At 43.0% G+C, this 19,609-nt stretch overlaps 1 protein-coding gene across 1 annotated transcript in view; it reads right to left on the bottom strand.

Moving 5' to 3' along the window:
• The window catches only part of LOC135556151 (influenza virus NS1A-binding protein homolog A-like), a 39,254-nt gene extending 24,454 nt beyond the window's left edge, over positions 1-14,800 (bottom strand). The window contains exons 1-3 of the mRNA XM_064989114.1: positions 14,402-14,800; positions 3,196-3,493; positions 2,816-2,953 (exon numbers count right to left, since the gene is read on the bottom strand). Of these exons, the coding sequence (XP_064845186.1) occupies positions 2,816-2,926 (111 nt within the window). The 5' untranslated portion in view covers positions 2,927-2,953; positions 3,196-3,493; positions 14,402-14,800. The remainder of the gene's footprint in view (positions 1-2,815; positions 2,954-3,195; positions 3,494-14,401) is intronic.
• Between the last annotated feature and the right edge of the window lie 4,809 nt (positions 14,801-19,609).

Here is a 19,609-nt window from a genome sequence, read left to right as displayed (position 1 = left end):
TAGACAATACCGAGACAGGCGGATGGATTTTTTCTTTGTCGATTTTGTGATCAGGTTTCCTTGCGATTTTGACCACGGAACTCGTTCTGTTATAGTCACAGACACCATTGAACCAGTTCTAGAAACTTCAGTGTTTTCTATGCACACATACTAATCATATGCATATACTATATTCCTGACATGAGTAGCAGGACGTTGAAATGTTGCACGATTTTTAACAGAATGTTGAAAAAAGTAGCCCGATCTCTAAGAGGTTGTTATCCACCCAGCTTTATTTCTTATTCTGTTGCTGACAGTAGCATGAAACCATGAAAACAATACCTTGCTTTTCTTCTGGCTAGTCTTTCTTCCCTAGCAACTGAATCTGCGTTAATCTTTTGTCTGTGCCATGCAGCTCTCTCCAATGGCATATAAAGTTAATGTGCCTTGAAATACCTTAATTAAGGATAGGGGGCAGCATTTCCACTTTTGGATAAATAGCATGCACAATTTCAACTTCCTGCTAATCATGCCAGGAATATATTATATGCATATGATTAGTAGATGTGGATAGAAAACACTGAAGTTTCTAAAACTGGTTCAATCATGTCTGTGACTATAACAGAACTTATGTAGCAGGCAAAACCCAGAGGAAAACCGGTTCAGATTATTTTTTTCCCCCTCTGACCGTTCCCTCAGTTGTCTTTGCCAAGGGAAATTTGATAGCGACCATTTTACAGTTCCTATGACTTCCACATGATGTCACGAGTCTTTGGAATTGGGTTGGAGTTAATCATTGGTGCAACGAAGTAGAGGCACATCCTGGAACAACGTTACACTGTTAATAGTTCCTCAAGAGGGAAAATGGTGCATGTTTTGTTTACTTGCTCTATTGAATACAGATTGCCTCGTCTACAAGTTGATTGATTATTAACGTTTAAAAAGTAGTTTGAAATATTTTGGCAAAGTTTGTAGTCAACTTTTGAAATGTTTTATATTGACGTTGTGTTTTGGAAAGCTGTTTTTTTTCCGGATCAAACCTGATTTATAAATGGACATTTTGGGTATACATGGATGGAATTAAATCGGAAAAAAAGGACCAATTGTGATGTTTATGGGACATATTGGAGTGCCAACAAAGAAGCTCGTCAAAGGTAATGCATGTTTTATATTTTATTTCAGTGTTTTGTGTAGCGCCTGCTACGCTAATTCTTTTGTTTACAACTGGTTCAGGTGGGTGCATGCTATCAGATAATAGCTTCTCATGCTTTCGCCGAAAAGCATTTTTAAAATCTGACATGTTGGCTGGATTCACAACGAGTGCAGCTTTAATTGAGTACCCTGCATGTGTGATTTAATGAAAGTTTGAGTTTTATTGCGTTTTATTTGAATTTGGCGCTATGCATTTCCCGAGGCTATTGGCCACTTGAGACGCTAGCGTCTCACTATCCCCAAGATTAAAAGGCCATAATATAGTTTAAAATGATAATATTCAGTATTCATATATCAAATCTGGGATAACAAAGCTACTGTCATTCAGCATAATGGGTGACATGAAACCTTTGCTGTGCCGTAGGACAAAAGCGTGATAAAGGATAGATTTCATACATGAACTGCCTGTTAAATGTTTCTTGGCCACATAAAAAGCAATGACCTTGACCTATAAAGCTAATACTTACTTTTCTTAATATAGCTTTTTATAAAACAATAACATTAAAAATATGTTCTGTGTTGTACTGAAGGATATGCATTTTTATTACAAAGGTTACTAGAGGGTGAATAGGTGAAATCAAATATAACAAATAGATTACGTTAGATATTGCTGTACTGTCGGAACTAGAAGCACAAGCATTTCGCTACGCTCGCAATAACATTCTAACCATGTGTATGTGACCAATAACATGCGATTTTCCGTCTGGCCACTGCTATAAAGGCATGATTGGTTGAGTGCTGCAGAGATGGTTGTCTTTCTAGAAGGTCCTCCCATCTCCACTGAGGAATTCTAGAGCTCTGTCAGAGTGACCATCAGGTTCTTGGTCAACTCCCTGATGAAGGCCCTTCTCCCCAGATTGCTCAGGTTGGCCGGGCGGCCAGTTCTACAAAGAGTCTTAGTGGATCCAAACTTCTTCCATTTAAGAATGATGGCGGCCACTGTGTTCTTGGGGACCTTCAATGCTGTAGACATTTTTTGCTACCCTTCATCGGAGCGCTACGGAAAATTCCTTCGACCTCATGGCTTGGTTTTTGCTCTGACATGCTGTGTCAACTGTGGGACCTTATATAGAAAAGGTGTGCCTTTCCCACTCATGTCCAATCAAATGAATTTACCACAGGTGGACTCTAAATCAAGTTGAAATGGAAACAGGACGCACCTAAGCTCAATTGAGTCTCATAGCAAAGGGTCTGAATACTTATATAAATAAAGGTTGTTTAAAAAAAATACTTTTGCAAACATTTCTAAAAACCAGTTTTCGCCTTGTGTAGATTATTTTCTTCAATATTTTTATCCATTTTAGTATAAGGCTGTACTGTAACAAAATATGGAAAAGGGACTGAATAGTTTCAGTACCAATCAAAAGTTGACACCTACTCATTTAAGTTTTTTTTGGGGGGGGGGGGGGGGGTACTATTTCCTACATTGTAGAATAATAGTCATCAAAACTTAGCCTAAAAGTGTTAAATCAAAATATATTTTAGATTCTTCAAAGTAACCACCCTTTGCCTTGATGACAGCTTTGCACACTCTTGGCATTCTCTGAACCAGCTTCACCTGATATGCTTTTCCAACAGTCTCGAAGGAGTTCCTACATATACTGAGCAAAAAAAAAACACGTACCTGCAGTCTCACGTCACAGAACTGTCCACTCTTTCTCAGGGCATTCATCTTGGCTACGGTGGAATCCAAGAGACTCTCATCTTCAAAGAGCAGATAACCATTGGGAATCATCTCACTGATTAATGTTGGGGGCTGAGCCTGACCAGCGAGGGATGGAGGGGAGAAAGGGGGAACATGAAAAAGAGAAAAAGTATCTAAATTTCTATCCCCATAGGACTACACGTCAACCATCAGTCCCACACATAGTAGAGTGGCATGATGCTGGCATCGTTCATAAAAGCTTGTTTGATTAATTCATGATCACAATGACTTGGATTAGGCACATGTGCATTGTGCGTGTGTAATCCGCCCCTTGCATTAATAATAATAATTAAACATACCTAATACAGGATTATGTAACTCCAGGGACTGCTACTGGTGTCCGTAAAGGGCAGGGAACAATGGAAGAGAAGGCAGGCAAAGTAGACAGAGACCACAAGGGAACCCAAGTCTTATTAACCAGTGGAGGGGGAAGGGGGCTGTCAGAAGTAATGCCAGTTGACCAAAGGGATGTGAGCCGGGGGTAGGGGGGCAGCCGCACCGGTGCAAACTATCAGGCTTGAAGCGACTGTAATCAAGTCCTCAGGATCCCGTTGGCTATAGAGTCAAACTTTTTCTGTGTTGGGCGTGCATTGTAACCTGGAGGAGAGAGGAGAAAGTTTGTCAACTAAATTACACCAAACTGCAGTGAGATCAATAGATAGGATAGAAGCACATGCTCAGAACAAGGTCTAAACTAAGCTACTTCATGGCATCTCCAGCAGGCAAGCAGAGTGACTGCTGCAGTCAAGTAGCACACTGACAGTGCATGCACTAACAGTCTCTCAGTAGCATTAACCCCCACCCTCCCATTTTCCACTCCTTCAGTGTCCCTCTCTAAAGTCTTAAGAACAGGCCATCTGATCCCTGCCCCCTCCACACCGGCTACCCAGCCGACACTACCGCTGAATCCGGCTCAAACTCGTGGATGTGCTTTGCCGAGGACTTTCCCTCATCCACTAGGACTTTCCATCTGTCTTAATACATAACAAGAGAAGGAAGAAACTGTCACCAGAATCTGCCATTATGTGGGGGATGTGTGAGATTCTCACAAGGCAACATCGAACTACCCTTGCTATTTTACTAGTGTACATACAATGTTATAGCCAACCTAACTGCTGTCACTGGTGCTGACAGCTACAGTGCCGTGAAAAGTATTTGCCCCATTTCTGATTCTCGATTTGTGCATATTTGTCACTGAATACCAGATCATCAACCAAAACCTAATATTAGGTAAAGGGAACCTGAGTGAATGAATACAAATTGGATACTTATTTAATAAAATGTGGGCGTGGGAAATTGTTAATTTCAGCTCCTAACATAACAGGTCTGGATGTTTGACTAGGCCATTTCAAAACTTTCCATCTTTTCCTTCTGGTGTAGACTTGCTTGTGTGTTTTGGATCATTGTCTTGCTGCATGACCCAGCTGTGCTTCAGTTTACAGACTTGATGACCTGACATTCTCCTGTAAACACAGACGGGGATCTAAATACATTTTTCATTGGTAGCACTGGTAGTCTCAACTTAGTTAGGCGCACCACATAAAATGTAGGAGCACCAGAAAATATATATATTTTTTTTTTGGTTGAGATACAGACTACATGAATTCAAGCTACTTTTGAAGCACATATGAAACTTCAGCACTTCAGTTTATTATAAGAGCTAAGATGTTGAATTCATTGAAATGACCAAGTCATTTGTGGAACATTAGGCTTCTACATTGTGTAAAAGCACTATTTTCCTATTGAGGCACATTATTCAAAATTGTACACAGACAAACCGACAGAAACTGCTCTTTGTGTGCTGCTGGAAATAATGACGACCATGTCTTCCTCCAGTCCAAGATGGTTCAGACAGAAGAAACAATACACACGCTCACATTCTTAAAACCGCCACGAAGGCCATGTGTGAAAGAGACTTTTGTCAAACTTTTTCTGTTTCGGGCATCTTGTGCTCAGCTGGTTTGGAAACTGTAGGAGTGTGAATGTGTAGTTTGTATGTAGGGGTGGGGGTCAGCAACAGGCCAAAAAATATCCCCCTAGAGAATTTTACATTTTAGTTATTGGTCCAAAAATACTAACGTCGCCAGGAATACTGCCCCCCAAACATTTTAGCATTTAGGAAATCTGATCCCAAGCATTCCAACAAATAGAAAAAAAAGACCTGATCTTATCTCAAAGTCAAGGAATTAAGTGATATTGCAAGTACCTCTTTTTGGGCTTGGTAGCGGTGAATTTGTAGTGTATAAATTATAATTATGTTCCGGCTACCCAACCATCTGCCCGATAAATCGGGCCGCGGCATTCCAACAAAAAAAGACCTGATCTTGTCTCATTATAGTCAAGAAATTAGGTGATACTGCATTTGAAAGTAACTCTTCTTGGGCTTGATAGTGGTGAAATCTAGTTGCCTGCCCCTGGTGCAGGGCAAAGTAGCATTTTAGTTTAGCAAACAACACTTTAGGCATTGCTTTTCCACCATATAATCAAATACCAACTAATTAAATTAGGTGCCATTTGCCAAATTAAACTGTTAACCTTGGTGTATCATGATAGCACAATTGCAGCCAAGCCACCACCCGGTAGTTCTTTGAAAGCTCTTTAGTTAATATCCCTGGTGGACTTCAAAACCACCCAACTTTCATCTGAAGAAAAATGTGTGTCTGGGATCACAATACTAATATTACCCACAGGACAGACCGCTATCTTCTACCTAACACAAACATATTCCTACGTTGTCTTGGTTGTGTGCTTAGAGTCATTGTCCTGTTGGAAGGTGAACCGTTGCCCCAGTCTGAGGTCATGAGCAGGTTTTCATCAAGGATCTCTGTACTTTGCTCCATTCAGCTTACCATCAACTCTGATTAGTCTCCCAATCCCCACAGTTGAAAAACAGCCCCACTGTGTAACGCTGCTACCTCCATGCTTCACCGTAGGGATGTTTCCAGGTTTCCTCCAGATGTGACGCTTAACTTCTTGGTGACAGGGGGCAGTATTTTTCACGTACGGATGAAATGCATGCCCAAATTCAACTGCCTGCTACTCATCCCCAGAAGAGAAGATATGCACATTATTAGTAGATTTGGATAGAAAACACTAACGTTTCTAAAACTGTTAGAGTATAACAGAACTGATTTAGCAGGCGAAACCCCGACGACAAACCATTCAGATTAGTTTTTTAGGTCACTCTTTTCATTGGGAATCCAGATTTCTAAGGGACCTTCTTGCAGTTCCTATCGCTTCCACTGGATGTCAGTCTTTAGAAATTGGTTGAGGTTATTCCTTTGTGTAATGAAGTACGGCCATCTTGAACGAGGGTCACTTGAAGTGTACTGTTAGATAGAGGCGCGTGACCAGAAAGCATGCTTCAGTTTGTTTTCTTCCTGTATTGAACACAGATCATCCAGTCTTCAATTGTATTAATTATTTTTGTTAAAAAATACCTAAAGTTGTATTACAAAAGTAGTTTGAAATGTTTTGGCAAAGTTTACAGGTAACTTTTGAGATATTTTGTAGTCACGTTGAGCAAGTTGGAGTCGGTGTTTCTCTGGATCAACCACTCCAAATAAAACGGACATTTGATATATAATCAACGGAATTAATCGAACAAAAGGACAGTTTGTAAACCAATGTAAACGGCCTATTTCTCAGGCCCATATGCATATAATTGACAGATTAGGATAGAAAACAGTAAAGTTTCCAAAACTGTCAAAATATTGTCTGAGTATAACAGAACTGATATTGCAGGCGAAACCTGAGGAAAATCAAACCAGGAAGTGGCTTTTATTTTGAGAGCTCCATGTTCCATAGCCTGCCTTCGCTCCATTTAAAGGGATATCAACCAGATTCCTTTTCCTATCGCTTCCTCAATGTGTCAGTCTTTAGACAGTTTCAGGCTTTTATTTTGAAAAATGAGCGAGAAAGATAAACTCATGCGAACACCGGACGCGATGTTTGCTTACGCAACAGAGCTTGGGCAGCCATCGTATCTCCCTCTCCTACTGAAAAAGACATTGCCAGTTGATATATTACCGATATTTTTTATATATATATATATATATTTTAAACAACCTGAGGATTGATTATAAAAAAACGTTTGACATGTTTCTGTGGACATTACAGATACTATTTGGAATTTGTCTGCGTCGTCAAGACCACTCGAGCCTGTGGATTTCTGAACATATCTGTTTGTTTGGCGCGTTATTTTGGATATATAAAATAATCTTTATGGAACAAAAGGAACATTTGTGTAACTGGGAGTCTCACGAGTGAAAACATCTGAAGATCAAAGGTAAGCGATTCATTTTATTGCTTTTCTGATTTGTGTCCGAGCTACTTTGATGCTAGCTGTTCATAATGTTTTGTCTAGTGATCGATAAACTTACAAACGCTTGGTTGCTTTCGATGTAAAGCATATTTTCAAAATCTGACAAGACATGTGAATTAACAAAAGGCTAAGCTGTGTTTCTATATTGCACTTGTAATTTCACGAATATAAATATTTTTTGTAATATTATTTGAATGTGACGCTCTGAAATTCTGGGGTTGTTGATGACAGTTATCCCGCTAACGGGACAGGTAGCGTCAAGAAGATGAAAGTTTGATTGTTATAGTCATTTATTTGAATTTGGCGCTCTGTTTCCCTGGCTTTTGGCCAGGTGGGACGCTAGCGTCCCACATATCCCAAAGAGGTGTAAGCGTTCAGGCCAAAGTGTTCAATCTTTGGTCTAACAAATATACCACAGGTGGACTGCAATCAAGGATGATTAATGGAAACAGGATGCACCTGAGGACAAACATGCAAAGCAGATTTCTCCACCAAGTCTTTTAAACAGACGCATCACAACAGAAAACAACTTGAATAAGTATTATGAAGTGTGTTTAGGGATCAATGACACTCCAGCCAGAAGCATCCAAGTGCAGTTCTGTTCAGCAGCCAGACCCCACAGAGGCATAAGACAAAAGAACACACAGATCAGATTCCTCTCTGCCTGCTTTCCTTCGGAATAAAATGAATGATTCCCTCACTATTGTTGATCACATGCCTTACACAAGTCTTACACAACAGCATGGTGACTGGAGAGAGGGGGAGTAAGGACAAACTGTACAGGCAAGGAGGGGAGAGAAAGGGGAAGTACAAAGGGAACTACGAAAAATGTATTGCATTGCTGTGAAACAGAACAGAATGTCACATGACTAACGCTACACTACTGAAATCTGGTACATGTTTTTGAATCTGGGTGTGTCTCCAGCCTATTCCGTGTGTGTGTGTGTGTGTGTGTGGCGGATGTGCTATAGCTTGCATGGCAGAATGAAGTGACAGAGTTGGCCAGGCGGGTTATAAAATTGTGTGCCCAACTGCGTATGTGTGTGTCCTTGCATAAGTATGTAAGCAAGAGTTGAATCAAGGATGTTTGTAGGCCAGTGTGTGTGTTAGAGCAGCAGCCATAGCCCCTGTATGTACTGTACATATGTGGGTGAGTTGGCCCACTTTACTAGCAGTTATACAACATAACATCTGGCAGAAGATCCTTCTGAATGCTCCACTGGCTCTCTGCTCCTTTAGGTCCCCCCACACTCTTCACTCCTACATATCTCTCTATATCCCCCTCTCCATATCTTTCTTTCCCAATCAGAGACACTCTTCCTGATTCTGATAAGCATTTTGACTGATGCTATCAGGGCTGCTCTACAAAGGCCAATGAAAAGGTGAATGAGGAGAGGCACATTTAAAGTCTTCATAAACCACAGTGAGGTAGAGACCAGTGAGTCGGTCTATATTTCAGTAATCAATTTAGGGCTATTTCCGACAAAAAAAAAGTGTTGGTCGACAGGGTCTGTTCGCGTATTTTCCGCCCACATATTTTCCACACGTTTGAATAAAATAAAACTATATGTAGACTAGAGCTTGTCTGATGGTTTCAGCTCTGCGATTAAAAAAATAAAGAAATAAAGAGGGAGTCAGATTGATATAGCCTAACCAGAAAAAATAAATGTCCAGATGGTTCTCCTCCCGCTGGTCTTCACATTGTGCCTTTAAGTTCCTTAGGTTGCCAGTAATAGGCTACACAAGCAGTCGGCAACCTTATCCATTTGGCCAAGTTATAAGACCATTTCTACTGATCAGTGCCAGTTACTTAAAAAAAAAGCACATTCATTTAATTCATAAAGTCATATAGATTTATTTTTATTTTTGAAATCTAACTCAATGTCATGTGGTTAATCAAAACTCTATCTGAAAGTAACGTCTAGTGCCATTGCCGATACATAAAAGTTGCCGACAAAATGCCAACACAAAAACATTGCAGTCCACAGGTATAACATATCCTGATAAAAATAAATATCCTATAAAATCCCATTGGCTATGCATGGCCTGTTTGAAACATTGAATCAACAAATAACTTGGTCTGGCCTAAATCTTATGCAAGCAAACTTGCAACATTGTATAAAATATTCTGGGCCCTCAAGTTTCCTGCTCCAGACAGACGGCTGTAGGCTATTTGCCAAGGGATAAGAAGTAGTCAGGTAAGTATGCTCCCTCTAAGTCTCTCTCTCGGAGGACCTGAGCCCTAGGACCATGCCGCAGGACTACCTGGCCGAATGACTCCTTGCTGTCCCCAGTCCACCTGGTATTGCTGCTGCTCCAGTTCCAACTGTTCTGCCTGTTGCAATGGAACCACTGACCTGTTCACCGGACGTTCTCACTCGCTAACTCACCATCTCTGAATGATTGGCTATGAAAAGTCAACTGACATTTACCCCTGAGGTGCTGACAGTTGTACCCTCTACAACCACTGATTATTATTATTTGACCCTGCTGGTCATCTATGAACGTTTCAACAGCTTGGCCATGTACTGTTATAATATCCACCCGGCACAGCCAGAAGACCCCTCATTTTTTTCCCTCCCTTTCATGCTGAGTGGTTATCGAAAGGGAGAGAGCAGGAAAGATTTTTCAAATAGGCTAAATTAAGAAACCATTGTCATTCTCAATGGATGTAAAAGGCTTAGTTTACTTGCAGTTTGATGCAAAGAAAAAATTACTTTGAGAAGCGCCACAGTGATGAGTGAAGACTAGTTATGCACTAATACGACATTTCTGGCCAATTTTTAACTTTTTTTGCGTCCTTTTAAGCATTCTAGTACAGTTTAATAGTTAACACACAAACATGGACACAGCGGTCTACGGCACTGCTTGCTTCTCAGTGCAAGAGATGTCACTACAGTCCCTGGTTCGAATCCAGGCTGTATCACATCCGGCCGTGGTAGGGAGACGCATAGAGCGGCACGCAATTGGCCCAACGTCATTCAGGTTTGGCCGGGGAAGGCCATCACTGTAAATAAGAATTTGTTCTGAACTGACTTGCCCCGTTAAATAAAACGTTACACATCCAAAATGTTGTTGTTTTCTTTTGTAGGCATTTACACCAGTAAAACATAATCAAAACCCATTTATTTCAATGAGCAACAACCACCTTGACAGGACTGGTTATTGTTTTTATATATAAATTGCTGCAACTCCCGTACAGACTCGGGAGAGCCATGCGTCCTACGAAACACGACCGTGCCAAGCCTCTGCTCGTCTAGGCCAGAAGACAGTTGCACAAATGCGTCGGAGAAAACACTGTACAACTGGTGACCAAAGTCTGCGTGCATGCGCCCTGCCCGTCACAAGAGTGCGATGAGATACGTAAATCCCGGCCGGCCAAACTCTCCCCTAACCCGGACGACGCTGAGCCTTTGACCGCTATGCCACTCTGGAAGCCCCAAAAGAGCTCGTTTTTAAAAGAATAATGGGTAAATATTGTACAACCCGGGTTTCCAAAGCTCTTAGAAGATTTAAATCACTGCCAAAATACACTGATCAAAAAAATAAAGGGAACACTTTAACAACACAATGGGCCACAGTGTCTCCTAACCCCTCCTGTCTCAGCCTCCAGTATTTATGCTGCAGTAGTTTGTGTGTCGGGGGGCTAGGGTTAGTTTGTTATATCTGGAGTACTTCTGTCCTATTTCGGTGTCCTGTGGGAATTTAAGTGTGCTCTCTCTAATTCTCTCTTTCTCTCTCTTGGAGGACCTGAGCCCTAGGACCATGCCTCAGGACTACCTGACATGATGACTCCTTGCTGTCCCCAGTCCACCTGGCCTTGCTGCTGCTCCAGTTTCAACTGTTCTGCCTTATTATTGGACCATGCTGGTCATTTATGAACATTTGAACATCTCCACCCGGCACAGCCAGAAGAGGACTGGCCACCCCACATAGCCTAGTTCCTCTCTAGGTTTATTCCTAGGTTTTGGCCTTTCTAGGGAGGTTTTCCGAGCCACCGTGCTTCTACACCTGCATTGCTTGCTGTTTGGGGTTTTAGGCTGGGTTTCTGTACAGCACTTTGAGATATCAGCTGATGTACGAAGGGCTATATAAATACATTTGATACAGGCATGTGGAGGCCACACACACTACGGAGCCTCATTTTGACTTGTTTTAAGGACATTACATCAAAGTTGGATCAGCCTGTAGTGTGGTTTTCCACTTTAATTTTGAGTGTGACTCCAAATCCAGACCTCCATGGGTTGATACATTTGATTTCGATTGATAATTTGTGTGATTTTGTTGTCAGCACATTCAACTATGTAAAGAAAAAAAATGTTATTTTAGCTCTCCTTTTATTTTTTCGATCTGTGTATTATTTTAAGATGTTTTGACCCAGGGTGTTGAATACTTATCCAAATATATTATTGCTTTATTTTCCAAGAATTAAAAAAGGATCTACATTTTCTTCCACTTCAGTGTATTTTGTGTAGAACGTTGACAAAAAAGACAAATCTATTTTAATCCAACTTCATAACAAAATATGGGAAAAGTAAAGGGGTGTGAAACCTTTATTGCAAAATGCATCTCAAATTGTATTTAGAATTTAAATGTAATATCTTACATTGTTCTTTTCTATAACCGTTTTGTACTTCGTCATGTATTTGAACATTTTATGTGGACTCCATAAACAGTAGCTAACAGGGTTCTTAATAAACCATACTGTAAAGAGATAGTGTGTTTGTAAGGAAGTTACTTTTCTCATTATCAAATTTAATATTTCACCAAATATGTATTTTTCTCATCTTATTTTAGTCCAGAAGACAAAGGATCTAGGCATAGAAAATAAAGACCTACATGTACACCCCAGAGCTCCAAAGAGATTTTGGGGGAGTGAGGAACATCTGACCAGGGGATGCCAAGAAGAAGACTAGGCCTAAAAACCTAACCTATGCCAGGGACAGGACAACTAGCTACTGCCACATCGTACAACATAAATGTCACTCACTCAGATGACAAGACTAATGTCACTGCTACCACAGAAAATATCAATGGTTGGAAATACTAAGATTGAGCTGGTGGGTTTGATGATCCTTTGTTGTGTATCTCTACAGATTTGAAGAAAAATGGCAATGGTTCAGTATTCGCCAGAATGCTAGGCTAACTAACGTTATAACAGCCCATTGGATGTGACACCTAGCATTGGGGTGAGTAGCTACCGGAAGTAGTGTTGAAACCAACGGGTTGCTTCACCATTAGCATTTTAAAAAGTGCCACATACACCAGATAGGTGCATTGAAATGTGCTGTTTTACAGGGTCGGGCATTGTAGTATGGTGCCTCGAGTAAATTTGGTGCCTTGCTAAAGGACAGAGATGTTTCACCTTGTTGGCTCTGGTATTCGAACCAGGAACCTTTTGATTACAGGCAGAATACTAATCGCTATGCTACATGCCGCCCCCTAGCATACTGACAAAAACAGAAGTTTAATTAACTGAAATACTACTAATCTCCTCAATTCACCTTTCATCATTTCGGGATGATTAGGAATGCAATGATATATTTCATCCCTGGATTGAGTTACATTTGTCAAAGGTTCAGACCAGTAAACTGTACCTTTCATTTAATAGTAATAATGTAGAAAAGCCATGATAAATTGTAGCCACCTATCAATCTCAAAAGCAAAAAGACAAATTGTAGAACTACCCGTGTTGCCATGCTGCCGACCCAGTTGGTGGGCAGTGTCAACGAGTGTAACCACCGCCCCTCGCATATGATGGGTCCAACACAACACCCAATCTGAAGCAGTTCTATTGGCTAGCTCAACTTGTCTGTCGCTGAGACTGGTGTCTGGGCGTGCATAGCGTACAGTGGAGCATGCTTGCACGAGACATCAGACCACAGCGCTGTGACTAGTTTGTCAGTCTACCCCAGTCCCATAACACAAGCATGTAGGTCAGCGGAGCCAAAGCCTCAATAGATGGCATGACTACACACTACCAACTATGCACACACAAAAACAAAACACGAAGGACATGGCAATTACAGTGTATTACGAAAGAGGCCGCACCAGGAAAATATCACAAAAGGCTATTTTTGTTTGGTCGCCTGCCTGCTATACTTGCCAGGGCCTGGTTTCCCGATAGCGATGGAACTTAGCGTTTTAACGATGCATCTTTCCCACAACAGCCGAAAAAGTCATACGTTTCACAGAGAGAAAGTTCGCTAAGTGCATCATTGGGAGTTTGAGCCGAAAATGATAGGATCGAAAGAAAAGCAGCGCTTCTCTCGGATCAGTTTCCCCCATTAAAATCTTACCATAACATTAGAATTATTTCACAATACTGATGACGGATCAGCTCCTAGAGAGATATCACATATGGATGCAAATATTGAGGGGGTCTAAAACTAATACTTACCCTATAACAATGCACTAAATAATGCACTAGATTTGCAAAACATTGTGGACATTTTGTTACATATCAAAATATAGTAAGGCAAAATTTACAGCGAGTAGCTGAACTCAAATGAATATGAAATGTACTTCAATATTAGTTAATTATATAGGCCTATGTAACCTATCCATATTTTAATGCAGTCATCTCAGTTTCCTTTGCTTATTTGTAGCAGTTGCAAATACATTGGCAACTTTGTATGTCAGATTCCTTGTGTTTGTGAAGTTATCAGCAGTCAGAGACGGATCTTGATTCCACGTTTAGCAGAGATCTGCATATAAAAGGTTTAAAGGGGGAAAAAATCTAAAGGCGCACTTAGCCGTTCCTCATATGGTCTGGGGCAGTGGGAAAATTTCAAGCGTTTTCAATTGCAACTTTAACAGTGGTTTCGGGAAAGAACTCAGACATGTAATGATGCTACTACATCTGTCACTGCAGCCAACGACACATTGTAGATATTAATTCTGCGGTTGGCCACTCACTACAATGCGGGAATATGCTATTTAACAAACTTCAATGTAAAACATGTAGGCTACAGTGCAGTATAACCCGTCTACATTTAGAGAAACTACCCGACAGAGGTCAGCATATAAAATGGTTTAAAAAACAGCCAAGCAAGCAACCTCGTGTTAAATGTAACGTTACACATTTCCCGGAGGGCTAGCATTGGCCTACGACGGAACGTTACAGTACAACATCTACCAACAATGACAATACGCAAAATTCGAAAGAAATAAAACCTTACCTGGGGCTTTTGACAGCTGGAGGTGGTAGACATATTTAATGTAAATTCAGAGTTGTGTGGATACGCTTCAGTTTTTGGACAGGTCCCGCTCTTTTCTCTCTCCAATGCGACTGAAGTGCAGACAAGTCCGAACAAGGCGCGACAACAGGGGCGGCTCGAGCACTTTCGCAAGGGCGAAGTGCCAACAAAGGTGGTAGAAAACTGACGATAGTTCACTCAGACCGTTTACCATTTGGGGAAAAAAATAAAAGGTTAGTTCTGGTTTGCCTAACTGGGTGTGTCTCCCATAAAACCCAGTGCAATAGCAGATAGGTCTGTTCAACTTAGTTAATTGAATCAGAACTGCAAGTAGGGTGTCTCTCTCTCCCCCACATGTACCACACGTAGCAATACCCAAGATGGAGCAAGGAGCCAGATATTCCACCGGATGTCTAATTGTGAAGCGTCCAGTTGGCGTTTCCACACTACCAAATATGATGATGAGAGGAAGCCCAGCGGCCGGCAGTGGGATGTATTTCTTTATTTTTTTTTATTTCACCTTTATTTAACTAGGCAAGTCAGTTAAGAACAAAATCTTATTTACAATGGAGGCCCACACCGGTCAAACCCTGATGACGCTGGTCCAATTGTGCGCCGCCCTATGCTCTTTTATTTAATGATGAAACATTTGATATCAATACAGTTTTCTGTTCCCCCAAAAATATCTGTTACAAACAGTGTGAACTAAATGACTTAAATGTAAATGTAAATGTAACTAGTTTGTAAGATCTCAGTAGTTTGTGCTTGGCTCTGCCTCCCTCGTTGCTTGTTCTGCCCACCATGACTACTTTGTTCCGATTGGAAATGACAGGCGGTGGTCTATCTTGGGTTAGTTATTAAAGTCTTTGGTTAATATAGCCTAGCCTGCCTAAAGACAATTACAACTGCAAGATGACGCAATCAGTTGGGTAAGAGATGGGTTGCGTTCACAGGAGGTTGGTGGCACCTTCATTTGGGGAGGAAATACTTATGGTAATGGCTGGAGCGGAATGTGTGGTATGACATCAAATACATCAAACAAAAGGTTTCCATTTAGAAAATTGAAAACAACTTTCTGCATTTTAAAGGCCCAATGCAACTGTAATAAAATAAAATAAATCTCTATCAAATCACTTCTGGGTAGCAACGATGTACCTTACAATAGTAGTTGTGGTCAAAAAGAAAATAATCATGTAAAAAATATTTTTCAAGTAAGAAAGTCTCTAGGACTTTTTTTTTTTCCCGGTTCCGGGTTGGAGCGAGCGGTCGCATCTACACTTCGGTCCGCAGGTAGTATAACTTTTCATTACATTTTTCATTACATTTCATTATAGTACAATGGTTTGATTTGTCTAATCTTAGCAATTTCTTCTTAGCTAGCTACATAGCCATCTTTGTATCAAAGATAATTGCGTAATTATCGTATTTCGTCGTCCTAACGTAGTCTACACTGCTATCTGCCCAGCAGCTAGCTAAGCAGCTAGCTAACGTCCACTGTCCACCAGCACTGTAGAAACTATTACACTCAACTGAACGACTCGATTAGTGAAGTGTTAGCTAGCTACATAGTTGTCTTTGCTGTCTTCGTATCCAAGATAATTGTGTAGTTTAGAGTGTGTAGACTTAGAGTGATTATCTTAATTTACCGAGGTTAGCTAGCCAGCTATTTGTCGTCCTTAACGTAGGAGATGCTGCTAGCTAGCTAGCCAACAGCTAGCCAACCTCTACCGAATAGAACTTCAACTAACTTCCGCTTCGCTCCACAGGTAGTATCACATTTTCATTTCACTTCATTACAGTACAACGGTTTGATTTGTTTGATCGTAGCTAGCTAGCTACATAGCCGTCTTTGTATCTAAGACAATTGTGTAGTCTAGAGCGATTTTCTAGGTTAGCTAGCCAGCTATTGTCGTTCTTTTAACGTAACGTAACGCAATCAACACTGCTAGTTAGCCAGCTAGCCCCCGAATAGCAGCACTGTAGAAACTATTACAGTACAACGGTTTGATTTGTTTGATCGTAGCTAGCTAGCTACATAGCCGTCTTTGTATCTAAGACAATTGTGTAGTCTAGAGCGATTTTCTAGGTTAGCTAGCCAGCTATTGTCGTTCTTTTAACGTAACGTAACGCAATCACCACTGCTAGCTAGCCAGCTAGCCCCCGAATAGCATTACACTCGACGGAACGACTTGATTAGTGTAGTGTCAACATCGCAGCCACTGCCAGCTAGCCTACAAAGTCAACAACGTAGCCACTGCCAGCTAGCCTACTCCAGCAGTACTGTATCATTTCAATCATTTTAGTCAATAAGATTCTTGCTACGTAAGCTTAACTTTCTGAACATTCGAGACGTGTAGTCCGCTTGTCATTCCAATCTCCTTTGCATTAGCGTCGCCTCTTCTGTAGCCTGTCAACTATGTGTCTATCTATCCCTGTTCTCTCCTCTCTGCACAGACCATGCAAACGCTCCACACCGCGTGACCGCGGCCACCCTAATCTGGTGGTCCTAGCGCGCACGACCCACGTGGAGTTCCAGGTCTCCGGTAGCCTCTGGAACTGCCGATCTGCGGCCAACAAGGCAGAGTTCATCTCAGCCTATGCCTCCCTCCAGTCCCTCGACTTCTTGGCACTGACGGAAACATGGATCACCACAGATAACACTGCTACTCCTACTGCTCTCTCTTCGTCCGCCCACGTGTTCTCGCACACCCCGAGAGCTTCTGGTCAGCGGGGTGGTGGCACCGGGATCCTCATCTCTCCCAAGTGGTCATTCTCTCTTTCTCCCCTTACCCATCTGTCTATCGCCTCCTTTGAATTCCATGCTGTCACAGTTACCAGCCCTTTCAAGCTTAACATCCTTATCATTTATCGCCCTCCAGGTTCCCTCGGAGAGTTCATCAATGAGCTTGATGCCCTGATAAGCTCCTTTCCTGAGGACGGCTCACCTCTCACAGTCCTGGGCGACTTTAACCTCCCCACGTCTACCTTTGACTCATTCCTCTCTGCCTCCTTCTTTCCACTCCTCTCCTCTTTTGACCTCACACTCTCACCTCCCCCCCCTACTCACAAGGCAGGCAATACGCTCGACCTCATCTTTACTAGATGCTGTTCTTCCACTAACCTCATTGCAACTCCCCTCCAAGTCTCCGACCACTACCTTGTATCCTTTTCCCTCTCGCTCTCATCCAACACTTCCCACACTGCCCCTACTCGGATGGTATCGCGCCGTCCCAACCTTCGCTCTCTCTCCCCCGCTACTCTCTCCTCTTCCATCCTATCATCTCTTCCCTCTGCTCATACCTTCTCCAACCTTCTCCAACCTATCTCCTGATTCTGCCTCCTCAACCCTCCTCTCTTCCCTTTCTGCATCCTTTGACTCTCTATGTCCCCTATCCTCCAGGCCGGCTCGGTCCTCCCCTCCCGCTCCGTGGCTCGACGACTCATTGCGAGCTCACAGAACAGAGCTCCGGGCAGCCGAGCGGAAATGGAGGAAAACTCGCCTCCCTGCGGACCTGGCATCCTTTCACTCCCTCCTCTCTACATTTTCCTCCTCTGTCTCTGCTGCTAAAGCCACTTTCTACCACTCTAAATTCCAAGCATCTGCCTCTAACCCTAGGAAGCTCTTTGCCACCTTCTCCTCCCTCCTGAATCCTCCTCCCCCCCTCCTCCCTCTCTGCAGATGACTTCGTCAACCATTTTGAAAAGAAGGTCGACGACATCCGATCCTCGTTTGCTAAGTCAAACGACACCGCTGGTTCTGCTCACACTGCCCTACCCTGTGCTCTGACCTCTTTCTCCCCTCTCTCTCCAGATGAAATCTCGCTTCTTGTGACGGCCGGCCGCCCAACAACCTGCCCGCTTGACCCTATCCCCTCCTCTCTTCTCCAGACCATTTCCGGAGACCTTCTTCTTCTTGATCCAAATCAGTCAGGTTTCAAGACTAGTCATTCAACTGAGACTGCTCTTCTCTGTATCACGGAGGCGCTCCGCACTGCTAAAGCTAACTCTCTCTCCTCTGCTCTTATCCTTCTAGACCTATCGGCTGCCTTCGATACTGTGAACCATCAGATCCTCCTCTCCACCCTCTCCGAGTTGGGCATCTCCGGTGCGGCCCACGCTTGGATTGCGTCCTACCTGACAGGTCGCTCCTACCAGGTGGCGTGGCGAGAATCTGTCTCCTCGCCACGCGCTCTCACCACTGGTGTCCCCCAGGGCTCTGTTCTAGGCCCTCTCCTATTCTCGCTATACACCAAGTCACTTGGCTCTGTCATAACCTCACATGGTCTCTCCTATCATTGCTATGCAGACGACACACAATTAATCTTCTCCTTTCCCCTTCTGATGACCAGGTGGCGAAATCTCTGCATGTCTGGCAGACATATCAGTGTGGATGACGGATCACCACCTCAAGCTGAACCTCGGCAAGACGGAGCTGCTCTTCCTCCCGGGGAAGGACTGCCCGTTCCATGATCTCGCCATCACGGTTGACAACTCCATTGTGTCCTCCTCCCAGAGCGCTAAGAACCTTGGCGTGATCCTGGACAACACCCTGTCGTTCTCAACCAACATCATGGCGGTGGCCCGTTCCTGTAGGTTCATGCTCTACAACATCCGCAGAGTACGACCCTGCCTCACACAGGAAGCGGCGCAGGTCCTAATCCAGGCACTTGTCATCTCCCGTCTGGATTACTGCAACTCGCTGTTGGCTGGGCTCCCTGCCTGTGCCCTACAACTCATCCAGAACGCCGCAGCCCGTCTGGTGTTCAACCTTCCCAAGTTCTCTCACGTCACCCCGCTCCTCCGCTCTCTCCACTGGCTTCCAGTTGATGCTCGCATCCGCTACAAGACCATGGTGCTTGCCTACGGAGCTGTGAGGGGAACGGCACCGCAGTACCTCCAGGCTCTGATCAGGCCCTACACCCAAACAAGGGCACTGCGTTCATCCACCTCTGGCCTGCTCGCCTCCCTACCACTGAGGAAGTACAGTTCCCGCTCAGCCCAGTCAAAACTGTTCGCTGCTCTGGCCCCCCAATGGTGGAACAAACTCCCTCACGACGCCAGGACAGCGGAGTCAATCACCACCTTCCGGAGACACCTGAAACCCCACCTCTTCAAGGAATACCTAGGATAGGATAAGTAATCCTTCTCACCCCCCCCCTTAAATGATTTAGATGCACTATTGTAAAGTGG

Source organism: Oncorhynchus masou, chromosome 15 (assembly GCF_036934945.1).
Source record: "Oncorhynchus masou masou isolate Uvic2021 chromosome 15, UVic_Omas_1.1, whole genome shotgun sequence".
In the NCBI taxonomy this organism is placed as follows: domain Eukaryota; kingdom Metazoa; phylum Chordata; class Actinopteri; order Salmoniformes; family Salmonidae; genus Oncorhynchus; species Oncorhynchus masou.
This window is presented reverse-complemented; position numbering and strand designations above follow the sequence as displayed.